This window comes from Anopheles merus, chromosome X, assembly GCF_017562075.2.
Source record: "Anopheles merus strain MAF chromosome X, AmerM5.1, whole genome shotgun sequence".
Taxonomy (NCBI): domain Eukaryota; kingdom Metazoa; phylum Arthropoda; class Insecta; order Diptera; family Culicidae; genus Anopheles; species Anopheles merus.
The window spans coordinates 18,170,979-18,186,595 of NC_054081.1; the positions used below are offsets into that span (position 1 = coordinate 18,170,979).

General features: G+C 44.8%; 1 protein-coding gene across 18 annotated transcripts in view; it reads left to right on the forward strand.

Annotated features, from left to right (window-relative positions):
• Positions 1-15,617, forward strand: part of LOC121594642 (disintegrin and metalloproteinase domain-containing protein unc-71) — a 108,538-nt gene that overhangs the window by 56,761 nt on the left and 36,160 nt on the right. For 9 of the 18 annotated variants that reach the window (XM_041918152.1, XM_041918159.1, XM_041918135.1 and 6 more), the window contains exons 3-10: positions 10,792-10,842; positions 11,359-11,507; positions 12,832-12,894; positions 14,103-14,182; positions 14,327-14,396; positions 14,492-14,638; positions 14,988-15,281; positions 15,398-15,570. In XM_041918152.1, the coding sequence (XP_041774086.1) occupies positions 10,792-10,842; positions 11,359-11,507; positions 12,832-12,894; positions 14,103-14,182; positions 14,327-14,396; positions 14,492-14,638; positions 14,988-15,281; positions 15,398-15,570 (1,027 nt within the window). Of the gene's footprint in view, positions 1-8,146; positions 9,577-10,791; positions 10,843-11,358; positions 11,508-12,831; positions 12,895-14,102; positions 14,183-14,326; positions 14,397-14,491; positions 14,639-14,987; positions 15,282-15,397; positions 15,571-15,617 lie in introns of all 18 variants that reach the window. The other 9 variants (XM_041918202.1, XM_041918191.1, XM_041918213.1 and 6 more) reach the window with 4 other exon arrangements.

A 15,617-nucleotide genomic window follows, 5' to 3' on the forward strand; every position in this document is an offset into this window, starting at 1 on the left:
AGGTTTCAATGTATCTCTCAGATACGTTATTTATCGCCTCTTACGTGATTATATCGGAAATCTGACATTGGTGTCCTTTCCGTTTTAAGTTCGTAGGCTGAAATTTCAGCCTGTCAGCTGTTGGCATTGTATAGCAGTTTTCAAAGTAGGTATAATATACAGGTGGGCTAATCCCAAAGTGCATGAATTGAGAAGACTGATTTTAATCGCTTCTGTTTCTGAATGAATATTTTAAGAATGTTTTGTGTATTCATCAAGCCTCAAGAAAGCTTGTTTGAACAAAAGTTTTCACCCATCCTGTGAAAAAGTGATATTCAAAATTGGTTATAAAAAACATGCTATGAGACCACCTGGACTAGATACACTTTGATTCTATATTCCATCACCTGATCGCGTTAAAGCACCTTGGGATAAATGTAAACATAACCTTGTTTTGCCATTTTTTCGAGCAGGTACTCGAATCTAATTCTAACTTTGAGGCTAGAATATTCTAGAATGAAAATTGCAGGCTAATTTTGTGTGTGGTTTTGTATGGAGTGTTAATATGATTTCAGCCTCCAACTGTCAAACTCCATACAAAAAACTGACTAGAATCGTGAAGGGCCTCATTATTGATAATCTAGCAACAATTATATACTGTATTCTTTCTATTTATTTATTTTATTATCCGACTATTCATATGTTTGATCTGAACTACACTGACTATGTACGCCCTTATCTCTTAGAGTTATATGCTGAAACTAGAACTAGTTTTGCTTGTTGATATGCAAATGAAACAATATTACCCATTCACCTCGAAGGCTTAACGAGTGCCAATTTTAATATTTATATCCTAACAAGTGCCTAATAATTGTTGCTACTAAGTGAGAATCTTTAAGCTCTGCGTTAAAAACTGGGTTGTATCGCCTAGAGCAGGGGTCTCCAAACTTTTCAGTTCGCGGGCCGCATTGCTTCACAATCAACCTTGTTGAGGGCCATTTTAACGCTACCTTTAGAATGAGTGGAATTTCAAATCTCGTTTTAATAATAAAATACTACTGAAATATATCAAATTTCTGCAGCTTTCTTTTATGGAATCTTGATTTTCATCTTTCAAAAGTAAAAAAAAAATCAGTTAGAAAAGAAAGCTATTTAATTTAACCTTAACCTAGTCCTCGCGGGCCGCATTAAAGGCTCTTGAGGGCCGCATGCGACCCGCGGGCCGTACTTTGGAGACCTCTGGCCTAGAGCACTTAGCATCAGGTTTACCTAATATTTAACTACAAATCAAGCTTCGAACTATAGGTCCTAAAAAGTCCTACCATTTTGGGTCACTTAACACGGGATTAGCATTCTTTGGTAGTGATTTTACGTTGGTAAGACTTCACATCCATGCCGTTGATGTAACACTGATCGATGCTAGCAAGGAAACATTCGCAGCCACCCTGCTCCGTTAGCTGCCAACTGCTACATCTTCCGAGGCATAATGCTGGCGGTTATTATGTGCTCGAACGGCAACCCAGTGCTTATCGAAGACCGAGTCAAGCACAGGACATAGGAGATGGGAGGATGGTATTCTTGACTGTCTCGTGACCGGTTTGCACAAAATAGAGGGATCGGTAGCAGCACGAAAAAAATCGTCTGCATGCAGCAAACATAAAATCAACGTCACTGGGGTTTAGAATCAACGTAAGCGAGTAGTGTGCAGAAAATGTAAACATAAAGAGCTACAAGCAAAACTGAAGAAGCGAAAACAAAAAATAAACACATAGACACATAGAGGCGTATTGTTTGTCACCGCTTGAGCTAAAAATATTTCATGGATATAGTCAATTGCTGCCATTGCTGGAGCTACTCTACCCATCGGAGCGGTATCCTGAGGATTTGTTCCGTGTGACAGCGACTCTCGACTGCTGCCATCCGGATAGGTTTCGCTATTTTGTGTACTCTCAGGGTGCATGATAGTGCTTTTGTTATGCTTTTTTTAACTTTTCTTTTTTTCTCCAACTCCACCTGGAACGAAGGACGAAACACGGTCCAATGGAGGCGCCCAATTGTGATAATGTGTGTCGCAGTAGCTGTGTGTAGTGTGGCTGCAGGCCCGACTAGGCTTTTCGTTGTCATAATGACAGAGTTTTTGTTTTTTCTTCCTCCTCCTCTCCCCTGGAGCCCGCTTACGTCCATTTGCCGAAACCGATTTGCGTTTGCGAACGGTACCTTGGCTGGTATGTGCAACGAATTTCCATTTGCGCCTGGAATTTGCCGAGTCGCACACATACGCTCTTGACACTGTATCGGAGCTCTTCTTCGCTATATTTTCCTTTGCATTCTTCTTCCAATTCATCTAACCCACTAACGCTGCTACGCTTTGCTGCAAACACCATTCTTGGTACAACCATTGTTGTGCGGGTTTGGGGTGTTATGAGTATTTATAGAAGCCTTCAGTGACTTCCTGCCTTTTCATCGAACGAACACCACCGTCACGAATGCACACGCACCCAAACATACACACTACACCCAAGCACACAGCCACATATTTCACCTGTCATCCTGTGATGACGTGAGGGGAGGAGGGAAGCGGAGAGAGCAACGCATCCGCACCGTTGCCAAGCCCTGTCAAGGCGAAGCTGTGTGTGTGCGTGTGTGCCTGTGTGTAGGCCACCTCTTGGTCTCAATTACGGATGAACCTTTCTCTCTGCTCACCATAAAACGCAAAACAGTGCCCTCATACTAATTCCACCGCGCCAGGCACATCTGCACCATTTCCACAGGTAATAAACTGAAGTGCATAAATATCGTGCGAAACTACAAGTAAACGCCCTGTTTTGTCCGCCTTAGCCTACCGATAAAAATCGTGGAAGTTTAGAACACGGAAATACCGTTGTACAAAAGCACTTTATGTGTGTGTGTGTGTGTGTGTGTGTGTGTGTGTGTGTGTGGGTGTGTGTGTGTTTGTGTGTGTGTGTTTGTGTGTGTTTGTGTGTGTGTGTGTGTGTGTGTGTGTGTGTGTGTGTGTGTGTGTGTGTCTGTGTGTGTGTGTGTGTGTGTGTGTGTGTGTGTGTGTGTGTTGTGTGTGTGTGTGTGTGTGTGTGTGTATGTGTGTGTGTGTGTGTGTGTGTGTGTGTGTGTGTGTGTGTGTGTGTGTGTGTGTGTGTGTGTGTGTGTGTGTGTGTGTGTGTGTGTGTGTGTGTGTGTGGTGTGTGTGTGTGTGTGTGTGTGTGTGTGTGTGTGTGTGTGTGTGTTGATCAAGCAAATTCCTCGAGCATGATCGATTTCAATTTCAATTCCACGGTTGTTGGTTCGGCAGGAAGGAGCTGCCATAAAATTGCTCTAGTATTTAATTGCTTCAATAAAACATGTATACCACCACAATCTTGTATGTCAAGAACCTGGTCAACTTTCACTCAGACAGAATAAAGCATCACACCTCAATGGCTACTATCGTTGCTGTGGCGTTCGCCCCGTCATTCAATTTCCCTTATTTTTTTCTGTTGGCTTCCTACTTACTACATGGTTGTAATCAGTGTTGTTTCGTGGTATTTATTTTTTTGGTTTTACCGGGCTTTTGTGAATGCACAACAAATCGCGTAAATTATTCACTGATCGAACCGGGAAATTTACGCATTTGTCGTACAAATACGATTTAAGCAAAGGCATATTTTTCCCAAATGTTTGAATAGATGATGATGCAATACAATTAACAAATTCTTAAGTTCAATTGCGAGTTGAAGTGTGAGAAATTGTATCGACTCCGACCAGTTGGTACGAGTTCGGGTTGGGTATCGGCACCTACTTTGGCCCGACCCGATCGGAATTATCTGCACCAACGGGTCGACATCGCAGATGCTTTCTCGCATCTTCTGATGATACGGCCTTGGCCCGACCCGATCCGACCTCGCTGCACCAACGGGTCGGAGTCGCTTATGCGAAGTTGCACTTACTGAATCCGTACGATTCTGGGTCGCTTACGGATTGCTCCGACCTGGCAGGTTTGAGTTAACTTGCCCACCACTAATACAAGTGCTTAAGCGCTTTCTTTTAGGAGTTAAAGCACTGATTTTTTCTATGTTCTACTTTTCAGATATGTTCTACTGAAATCACTAAACTTCGTACATAATGCTTGTCAAAATGTCCGCTCTCACATCAAGTTTCCTTTGGTTACCGTTCCATTGTAGCCATATCATAGATACCAATTACATCCAATATGCAAAGACCCTCATTCAGTGTTGCGCGATTGAAAAAAACCCAATCTACCCGGGAAAACACCATTTTGTTTAACGAAAATACCTAATTTGGTACATCCCTAGTTGCAATATTTATTATCTGCTGTGTTGTAGTACCGGGTACCTAAAATGTGTTGCCATCTCCAGGTTTCGAGACGACAAACAGCAAAAAGCATTTCACACATTTGCTCACAGAGGTGAAGGAGGGAGGGGGAGGAATAAGCGCCGCAAGAAGCGGTACTCGAGATATTTTATTATTATACTATATATTAAGCATCGCTTACTCTGATTCGTGAGTCCCACTCCCTCGCGATATGCCGGTATGTTATCACATGTAGCCACTTGTCGCGCCCCTCACAGGGCGCTGGATTAGTTGCCACCGTGTAAAAGACTGCTGACAGGTCTGGCAGGGAAGGGAGCGAAGGTGTTCGATGTCTGCTAGCCGAAACAGAAAGGGACGGGCGTGGGGGGAGGGGGGCAGAGCTTGTGGGATGGGATCAAGAATCAATTAGTGAGCCACTTTAAGTGGCACTCGGCATCGGTTTTGCATACTGGTTTCCACCTCCACCGCTTTTCCTCCTTCCCGCTCGCAGTTTCCGCCGCGCGCATTCGCGCCACGTCAGTTACAGTGCCAATCATGCGCCATTAAAAATGGACGACCTACATTCGATGGCTGATTTGACATTGGGTTTTGTTCGTTCGCTTCCTGCCCCGGATGACAAACGGATGCCACCGTCATCCATGAAACGGTTGAGAGGGGGAGGAGGGAGCGGGAAATGTTGTAAAGGAGCAAGGGAGGCAGGATGTGCATTGATCCGGTAATAAAAAGTGAACCAGATCCGTTTGAATCACATACACACAGACATACCAGAAGAGAAGGCCGAAGTGTAGGGTAGTTTCGTACCACGTCATTAAGGATACATTGGGGTATACTCGGGAGCGAAACATGGCAAGACAAGAGAACGAGGAAGACAGAGAGTCAGATAAATAACGCGAAAAAGAGAGATAGAGAGACAGAGAAAATAGAGAGAGGGATAGAGAGGAAGAGAGAGAGAGAGAGAGAGAGAGAAAGAGAAGATAGAGAGAGGTCAGCCCGTGTCCTACACGATATCCTTTTCCAACCCCTTCCTCCACTTATATGTAGTCGGCATAAGTCGATGTGAATTAATGTAGCTGTCAGTCGGTGCAAACAATTTAACTCTCGTCTCGGCTGCTCTCCATAGATGCCGCTACGGGGAAGAAGGCAAAGGAAGAGAGATAGAGAGAGAGAGAGAGGGATGAGGGGGGGGGGGGCAATGGCGGATTGTGTCGCCTACGCGCCATATCACTGAGTCACCCAATTACGCTCCTAAAATGGCTTCCCTTGTCATGGTGTCCTACCACTCCTCCTCCTCTTTTCATTACATTTGCCTGGGTGCTCCATGACCGTCAACAGCAGCATCATTATCCTCCCACTACATCACTCATTGGCCATACAGTTTGTGTGTGAGTGGGTATGTGAGTATGTGTTGATCCAGATTCCCTTTCTGAAATGGATTGGGAGTTCTGTGCTGTAAGCCACTGCTAGAAGTCAGCTATGAAGGTGAATCAGAACCACACACACACGCATACAAATTAACGCACAGCACTACAATGTTTGGCATTAGAGTGGATATCAATGGGATCTTTGTTTCTTTACATCTTCATGTTTTGCTGTGCCGTTGAGGCAAAGAATAACATTCTAGAGCAGAGATGTCAAATGGAGACCCGCGGGCCATTGCAGCCCGCGAGGTCTTTCGATGTGGCCCGCAAACGCTTGAGCCAAAATTTATTTTGCATTTTTGCTTCTACAGTACATGTGAGTCAATTCCGGACGCCTGAAATATGAAGAGACTTTCAACTTCGCCGGCTTTCTCCACTAATTGTCAGACCATGCATCGTCATTAAAACTTGCCTGTGTTTTTTCGTACCTTTTTTCTATGCATGTAAGCACAAAGAATATAAGAATTCTAAAAACTGTTCAAATCATAGAAAAAAAGGAAATTGTTTAGATTCATAAAAATAGGCATTCAATTCCAGACAGTTTTAGTAAAATGGTAAAAAAAAATAATGAAAGCTCTGTTAAACCCTTTCAAAGAATTAAATTTATTAGTAACAAATATATGATGAACAATTATTTAAAGAAACAACTTGCGTTGCAGCTTCAAACTCACACAAAATCGGAAATGTCTGGAAGTAACTTACTCATCTGTGTATAGTATTGTAACAATACTTTAATTAAGCAATCACTACTTGGTGGGTACTTGGTGATCAAAAAAGTAATTTCAATAAGAAAAATACTTGCAAAAATTTACTAAATTGTTCAACCAACAGGAATCAAAAACGGTTACTAAGGACTTCTATGGCACCTTGCATTATCCGAGTGTCAAATGAAGGTTTGTCTAAGTACGCTGAACGAACCGACCCGACATGTGGCATTAAAGCATAAAAAAAAGAATTTACTGTTTTTTACTTACGTAAATACTGTTCACCATCAGCTCAAAATATTAATGATCAAAATAACACTTATACCAAACATAACATTTACTAATCTGCCATGGATAATCAAACCAAGTGAGCCATTTCCAGTTATTGCTATACTAAATTCTATTGCGTACTAAATCTAGTTAGTTGATACAAAACCATCCAAACCTTAAAAATAACAGAGGCATTTGGCCAATAGAAAATAGTCTGCTTCAGTTAAATTTTACTTCACTTGATTTGCAATCAAAGTTTAAACTGTTGAGACGCCACTGTTATGGCTAAATAAAATTAAAATAACTGCTAAAGATCTGATTTTTTGTATCATACAATGTCATATAAAAACTAGGCTGCGGCCCGTGCTACTATTTGCAGTAACAGTTTTGACCGCGTGGCCGAATGAATTTGACATCACCGTTTTTTAGGAGTTTGCCGCACTGACCTGGTGCCCGGCATAACAACGAATTGAGCAGAAGGGCGATAGTATAACGAAAAAAAATATTTTCATAAAAACTCACACACAGTCCGCACAATCGGACACAAAGTGGGGCATGGCTGCATGGATTTCAGCTGTGAGTCTATGCGTGTGGTTTTATGTTATAAGTTACACTATGTTACCACGGTCACCGTCGCCGCCGTTGTCAGCATGCAATTCTTATGTATATCACTCGGTTGATTTATGCTGACAGTAGAACAAAGGCATAATCGTACAACCAGGCGGTGGTGAGTTTCAAAACTTTATGCCTAGAGGAGCGTTGTGCACACAAAACGGCAAACAACGCGAATGAAGGCAGACAAAACCTCGAGCATTCTAGTCATGTGGCGGTTCGACGTGCCAGACGACGATGTGTTTGGATACATGGTGTGCTCTAACCCCCTACAGCAACCGATGTCGGCAGCTATTCCCCTGCACACGTCTTTTGGCCCTGAACGATGCTAGGGCTCCCAGGTTGTCAAATCGCAAAGGTAAGAAGGGAGAGTAGCAAATGAGGAGGGGGGGGGGAGGATGAACGAGAAAAGGATAACTAGCAAACACAACAGCTAGCAGCAACAACAAAAAACTATCACTGCATCACGATGTCATTGGACTGTAAACTCGAACGATACAATCGACATAATTGGTGATTGTCTGGATACGTCAAATCTAGAACAGCTCTTACTGTTCTTCTTCCTTTATCTCCTGCTCGTTGCAGAATGTACCGTTTGGTGGTAACCAACGTTGCCCGAACGATACATACACAAGGAAACAGACAAACAATAAAATAGAAACTTTCACGTTTGGCTAAGCGCGCGAGATAAAGCTGCGCGATGCAAACTAGTTCCGACCTGCAATTAGCTGACCGTCCAAATTGCCAGCTTGGCCAGTACCTTCAGCCACTCTCTATTTAGACTAAAATGTTTCTCTCTTCTTTCTTTCTTCGTTTCATGTTTTCTTCTCGCCGCAGGTAAGCCGCATTCATTGTTATAATGGTCAACCGCCGATCGAAGCGCAAGCGATACGAAGGGACAACACTACTGCGAGGAGTGGGCGTGGAGTCGAGCAGTAACGGTCAGCGTGACGCAAAAGAAACTCGGACCAGTGCACCGTTACCGTAGCTGAGCAGTGTGTGTGTGTGCGCGCGCGTGTGTGTGTGTATGTTTGCTTTTAAAAGCACGCATACGAAAGCAGCATTCGAAATATCGAGCATGTGGTTTGCGTTAACGCTGGAGCGGACAACTTAAAGACTTCAGATATTCCCCTTCCCTATTACTATTAACGGAGATACCCTTCCAGCTGTAGTGTGGATTTCGGATCGATCGCCCAACTCCTCAGTATACGCATTGTCACTAAGCTAGCAAGACTCTATATGCTATCGCTAGTCATCTGTTAGCGTTATCTCCGTCAGTGGGGTAGTAAACGTTTTTGAAACAGGTTTCATCGTCTCTCGTATATGTATATATAAATATTTATATATCTAAACATATACATACATACATCTATATCTCTCTGTACGTCTGCACTCACACGTTGTGGGCACAGTAGTTTCCGCAGAAGCTGTAATCTGGATAGCTGTGCATCGGTGTGTATCTGTGTTGCTGGTGCCTGTATCTGTGTGTTTCGTAATTTCAGCGTCGAGCAACGAAGTCGAGCAGTAATGCGATTGCAATTATGTGTACCTATGAGAGCATTGCTGCTGCCTTGTTCGAGCTCTCAATGAGAAGCAAGCGATCGTAAGGACGCAAAGAGTGTTTGTGCATGTGTGTATCTAACGAAGGATACTAGTATAGACAATTCAATACCTGCTCAGCAGAAGACTGCTACTCGTTTCGAGATGATCTTGCTGTCCCTCTTGCCCTTCCTTGGCTCACTGTCTTAGACTAAAAAGTAGAACAGCCCAGATTCAGTACGACGACTGCCTGAAATGTTCAGTGTTCCTAACGCTGTACTGTGCACCCGTAATCGGGCTAGTAGCTAAAGCAAACTGTACCGCTGTGCAAAAGTGTCATTTACGCCTGACTGGAGCGTGTGGTGTCCGACGCGGCCAAGTATTGGCGCTGCTCGACCTGTTCCAGGCCCTGCACTTAAACGCACGCAATTCGCTGCGATGATACCGAACGGCTCGTCAGACACTAGCAGTAGGCAGTAGTAGCTGTGTTTGCAGGGCGTGTAGTTAGCGTGTACCCAACTGCCAAACGAAGCCCCAGAGATAGCAAACGGGGGGCGTGCAGAGCGGGAGATTGAGGAAGGGGGCTCGAATAGGCTCGAATGGCATCGTTCGCACACGCAAGCTCGCAGCACGTTCGTACGATACAGCTTTAGTAGACATGAAACTAATGAGCCCGCTGAGGGCGCTGCTACTCGCCCTCGTAATGACACTCGCCGAATCTGCTGGAGGTAGGTGCCTGGTATTTTTGGTTCATGTTTATTTCTTATTCCAAACACCATTTCCGCTGTCCTCAGAACGTAAATAGGGTGCCATGTTTTGCTTTTAGCCAAGTTGAGCTTCTTTTTTTTTTTGACAGTGTGGTTTTAAACAAAACAAAAATATTAAAATCGAAAAAACGGCACAGAAAAAGGAATAACTCTAAAAGCTCCCAACCACAACCAGCAACAAGCGTCACCGCCACCGCAGGACACGCTCGCTAAAACTGACAGCACAGCAAACGAATGACGGAAGAAGGGAGCATGGACCAAAAACCACTGCCTATCGTTAGTGCTCACTGGTTGCAGATAGCTTAAAAATAGATTGCAAACGAGAAGTGGACGTAGAAAACGTCCGATACAGAGAGCGAGAGAGCGAAAGAGAAAGAAAGGGAATACAAAATGTATGACAGCGCTAAAACATGAAACAGGCCATAATGGCGCCCGGCGTTTGGGGCAAGCTGGACTGGAGCAGAAGCTGGCAGCAAAACGCGCCAGTGATGTCCCACGCTGAGTGCAAGTCACGCTGCTTTAGTTAATGGTTTGTTTTAGAATTCCTACGCTTTACCCGTGATTAAAGTAGTGCGGCAAAGCGTTTGGATTCTGAAACGAAACGTTAACAACGCCATAACTTCACAGCGAGCGATAGGAGAAATTTGATGTAACACACAACGGTAATCAGCGATACTACAAGCGAATGAGTTGCGGGAGCCGATACATCAAATCAGAATTGCTTTCTGCAAGCAAACCTTCAACTATGAAGTGGTTAGTGCTGAAACAGTAGCGTGAAACGGCATCTTCAACCGACCAACTCCTCATCTGTGCTTGATCTGTAAGGAAACTTCCACCCGAGCCAATACCCCGTAGAAGAAGTCTCCTGAGTCTCAATTTCCTCATTGTTAAACTTCGACAATCTGGGCGGCCCGTCTGAGTCCAAAAGTGTCTTCCAGCGACATTTACAATCTGGACATATCTCGCCATCAGGATCATGCACTGTTCCAACATCCCCTACCGTGCAGTAACCGCAGCTTGCAGCTCGTCGAGCACAAGTGCTCGAATAAATGTTTACACAAGTTCCTACACATGTTCCCGGCAGCCCAACGACGCAGCTGCCGGTGCCAACTTCCTGCAATCATTATGCAATCTAATCGATGCCGTTTCCCTTTGCTTGATGAACTCTCTTTCCAGAAGCTGACTACACTCTGGATGATTCATTCTGGAATGAGGAAAGTCCAGTAGGTAAGTTTTGATCAGCACATAAATCCATTAGCGTAGCACGCTTTGCGGTCCACCGTACGTCTGACCGCCTACGAGCCTGGTACAGGACAAAGTTTCACATCTTGCCATCTTGTCATTGTCGCTGGCGCTCGACGGCGTGTTTCTGTGTTATTCTGGTGACGCTCCCCGCCCTTGCCATAGCATCCCCGCTCATATCTCGGTGACAAGTTGGAGTGAAAAGTTTCTCTTCTCCCGCGGGCAGAGTTCCTCCCAAAACCCTTACCTCTCGCCCCACCCCATCATCCCTAGTACGAATGCTTTCGTCGACATAGCGAAGAGATAAAGTTCCTAGGGTCACCTGTCAACTCGGTGCCTCAGGAAGCTGCATTGCATAATTTTCGGCTGCCAAATTTGATAACCGATCGCTCCTCTTTTTCTTTCTCTTTCTCTCTCGCTTTTCTGTTTCTCTCTTTCTATTTCTATCTCTCTCTCTCTCTCTTTCCCTTTCTTTTTCACTCTCCGACTATTGTTTTGCAGGTGAGGTCGAGCGTTTACTGAAGGAGCACCAGCAAAACCAGGAGCTAGTGGATAAGATCGGTAGCAGCTACTACCAGATTATCTATCCCGTACAGCTGCGCCATCATGAGAAGATGGGCATCTCGACGCGAGAAGTTAACCAGCCAAAGGTACGCTATCGCTTCCGCGAACCGGCGGATACGAACCGGACACGTACACGTAAATCTTATTATTATGAAGCTAATTATGCTGTGTATGGTGGTGATGAGACGGGTGGAACGGTATGTGTTCCTTTCTATCATAACATATGCATCCCATTTTCACATGTTTCCTGTTTTCGGTTAGTGTTAATTTCTCTTATCATAGAGCTTTTGAGGTTTTGTTTTCTTGAGTTTTTTGTCCCTACCTAGTCGCATCTATTACATTCGTACGTTTTTCCTACCTGTGTTTGGTTTTCCATTCCCGTCATCCTGCGCAAATACTGTTTGAGGAGATGTTTTCCTCGACATGAGGTGCACAGTAGCCCTGCAAACAGTATGCCACTTACCCATTTTAAAAAGATATGTTCACGAGCACAAATCATCGAAATTTTAGGTTAGCTCCATACTTACATGTTTTCTGTTTTCACACGCAAAGCTCACTTCATTATCCACTCACTCAGTTACCAGCAAACCGATAGAAAGCAAATGTTGCAAAGCAAAACAAAAACGCTGGCAAATGTATTTGCATTAGGTACCTAAGCAAACAACCTGGAGTATTCCGAGATAACTATGTCTATGAATGTGTGGTTAAGTGGATTCTGCAGGATGCCATGCCGGTCGAATGTAAAAGGACACGCGTCACTTAAATATACACGCTCTGTCGCTATCTCCCCATGTCTCTAGTACTTAGACATCCGTCCATTATCTTATTACTGCTCACTTGGCACCGTCAATCTAAGCAACAATCTCTAGAGCAAATACATTACATCTGCTCCTTGCGAATAGGGCGCAAGCGTTGCATATATTACATGGCTGTTCGTGTTTGCGTGTGCCCATCAGTGCAAGACAAATCGTTACATAGCATCAACAATTGAGACATCGAAGAGGTGCTTTCAGAAAAAAAAATAACAACATGACTTTTTGCTTTTGCGTACGTCAGTTGCATTGCTTTCGAGCTTATCACGTATGCAATCCGCACAAACGGTTAGCACCTGTTTTACACCACTAAAAAGCAACTCGTTTGTTTATTGGTGAAGCAGTAAGCTTTGGATGCGTACTAGGCGAAAGTTTGTTATCCTTGTTTTGTTTTACGTCAAGCGTACTATTGTTTTACCCGTACAAGATGCCCCAACCTCTTTTGTCTCTTATTTCAGCTGCACGACACTACACGAAAACCACTTTCCCGGCGGATCGGTGGTTGCATAGGTTCGATGTAACTATATTATTTTTCTTTTCATTACTCTTTTATATCTCTGTCGCTCACTCTTGTCGTTTGCCCGGTACTGGTCCGCAGTTTCCACAGCGTGGCTATGACGGTAGCTACTCCGGCAGTGGCGGTGGCCGTGGTCGATCGAGGGTAAGTATCGACGCGTCGTATATATAAAAAAGACGCTAATAAATTTACAATGAGATCGGAAATGTTGAAGCAATTCCTCTACCGGGGCACCTTGGGCCAGCATACATTACCGCAATCTGAAGGTGAACAAAAAAACCATAGGATCGATTAAAAATCTCCAACACTCATTACCGAGCGATTCCTTAATCAGAACAGCGGGAACAATCAAGTGATGAAAAATTTGATACCGCCTTCGGTTGACAGTTTTTCCTTGTCCACGTGCTTTATCTCCGGGAGCTTTGGTTCCCGCTGTAGTGACCCAATTGACAGGTCGGCAAGAAAGGCGATGCCGAAACGGTGGAATGTACACGGCTCCGAACGCCGATCGTGCATAGGGAGCGAACGCGCCAACCAGAAAGAGATTTTCCTGAAGCGGGGAACACAGCAAAAGAAAGAAAATGAAACACAATCACGAGATTTGCATCTTCATCGCGTCAGCGGATGCTTGTTAGGCACACGTACCTGCACAAATCGTTCGGGTCGCTTATTCGTCAGCGGAAATCATAGTCATCCGTTTCCGTTCATCCGGACAATTGCTTTCGAAACAGTGTGCTCACATCTCGAACGTGTGGCGAGAAGGGGCGGTAGTAGGGGGAGAAGTCTCGGCAACACATCACCACCCAAGCTAGATGGGGTGAGGAACTCAGCACTTGTTTGTTCGTGGGTCGAGCAGACTGGAGCACTGTGTGACGGAAATGAACGTATTTATTGGAAAAGAAAAATCCAACGAGGGAATGTGACCTGCTCCGGGCGCCTGCAAGAGAGCTGGTGCCTGCAAGGGAGTCTATGCGATGCAGATGCAAAAGACTCCGGGACCTTCAAGGACACTGGTGACCGGGTACAAGGAATTGACAATCGACATCTCGCACGGTTACAGGCATTGGTGGTATATAATTTGAGCATGCGAATATTCGAACGAGGTCGGGCAGGGTTGTGCTGGTCCCCAGGATTGCCTTAGAGTGGATGCTGTGATCGCCGTTCCCGGGTAGGGAAGGTCATGGAGGAGTGAGGAGAAGAGGAGAGAGGTAGTAGCTGAGTTCCCTCTTACACAGACCTTTACGGACGGCAACCAAACACCGCCTGCGCAATTACGATAAAACTAATGAACCTTCATTTCCCCCCTTTTTACCATTTACACGTTTATCTCTCCCTATCGCTTTCGTTTGCAGACTGGGAAGCATTTTCATCGAACATCACTTTTGATAAAAGCTTTTAACCATAAATTTCGATTAGATTTGGAATTAAATACGTGAGTATTCGCTGCGCTAAGCACGATTTCTCTAGCGAGCGCCTTTTTTAATCGTATCTCAGCCGTTCCAACCCAGCCTCCTAATGGTTTACCTTTGTCTTTTGCTTTTGTGTTCCCCCTCTCTTCAAATGCTATGCCTCGCAGACAATTACTAGCTCCCAACATTGTACAGAAGCACTATCTACCTAGCGGGTTCGCTCAGGATTCACATCGAGTAAGTAGGATCGTTTAAAGGGGGTTTATTAATCAAGGGATCCAGCAAATTCACAGTCTCACTGACGCTCTCGTCTGGTCGGCCGCATTTGACAGGAAATTGAACACTGCTATTACCACGGTACGGTTAAAGACTATCCGGGAGCTAGTGCAGCCTTCCACACCTGCAACGGTGTCAGCGGTGTGATACACGTCGGTAATGAAACGTTTGTTATTCATCCATTTTACGGAGGTGATTTATCGGTATGTTATTTTTCCATCTTCTTTCGATTTGATAACACGACTGACCCCGTTTAACCCGCTCTTCCCGTTAAGGGGATAAACACATGAACACATGATAAACAGGGGAGTCGCGGTGAAGATCTTGTTGCATGTCCCTCCGGTTTAGTCCGTGAGGTCTGAACATTCGTCCAATAGCTCGAATTCTTTCCGTGGAGCTGTTTGGTGTATGTCTTGGGAGAAAAGCAACAACGATAGTCAGCACTCCTTTTATATGTGTGTGTCCTATTAACAAAGCAAACAAATAAAACAAGCGTCTCGTTTCTGTTCTGGAACAAATGCTAAAAAAACACCACCCCGTTCGTTTCAGCAGAAACATCCACATGTTATATTTGAAGCACGTACAAAATCAAATAAAGGCTGTGCGAATTCTGGCAACCTCGAGTGGAGGACGCGATCGATACGCCGCGGCAGCAGCCACCATGCCGGGTTAGTAGAGCTGATCGATCGCAACGGTGCTGGCCGGTACAGGCGGGATGTGCGCGAAACCACCAAGTACATCGAAACGGCCCTCATTATCGACAAGGCGATGTTCCAGAAGCGCAACGGCAGCACCCGGACGGAGGTGGTCCACGATGCCATACAGGTGGCGAACATTGCTGATCTGGTACGTATGAGGAAGGGGACGGGGGGCGGGGGGGGTAAGATAGATGGGAATAAATCCTGTGCCTCGATCGGGACGACTAACGTATCTTTTTCCACTTCCATTTTACCTCACTCCAGTACTTCCGTACTCTGAACACACGCGTGTCCGTTGTATATATCGAAACATGGCAGGGCCAAAACCAGGCCCAAATCGACGGAGGCAAAGATATTAGCAAAGCAATATCCAATTTTAACGACTATACATCTAGGAATTTGTATAAAATAGATAAAGATACAACCCAGCTGCTGACGTAAGTAATTTCAAACAGTCAAAGCGGAGGACTTTTCTGATCCTTGC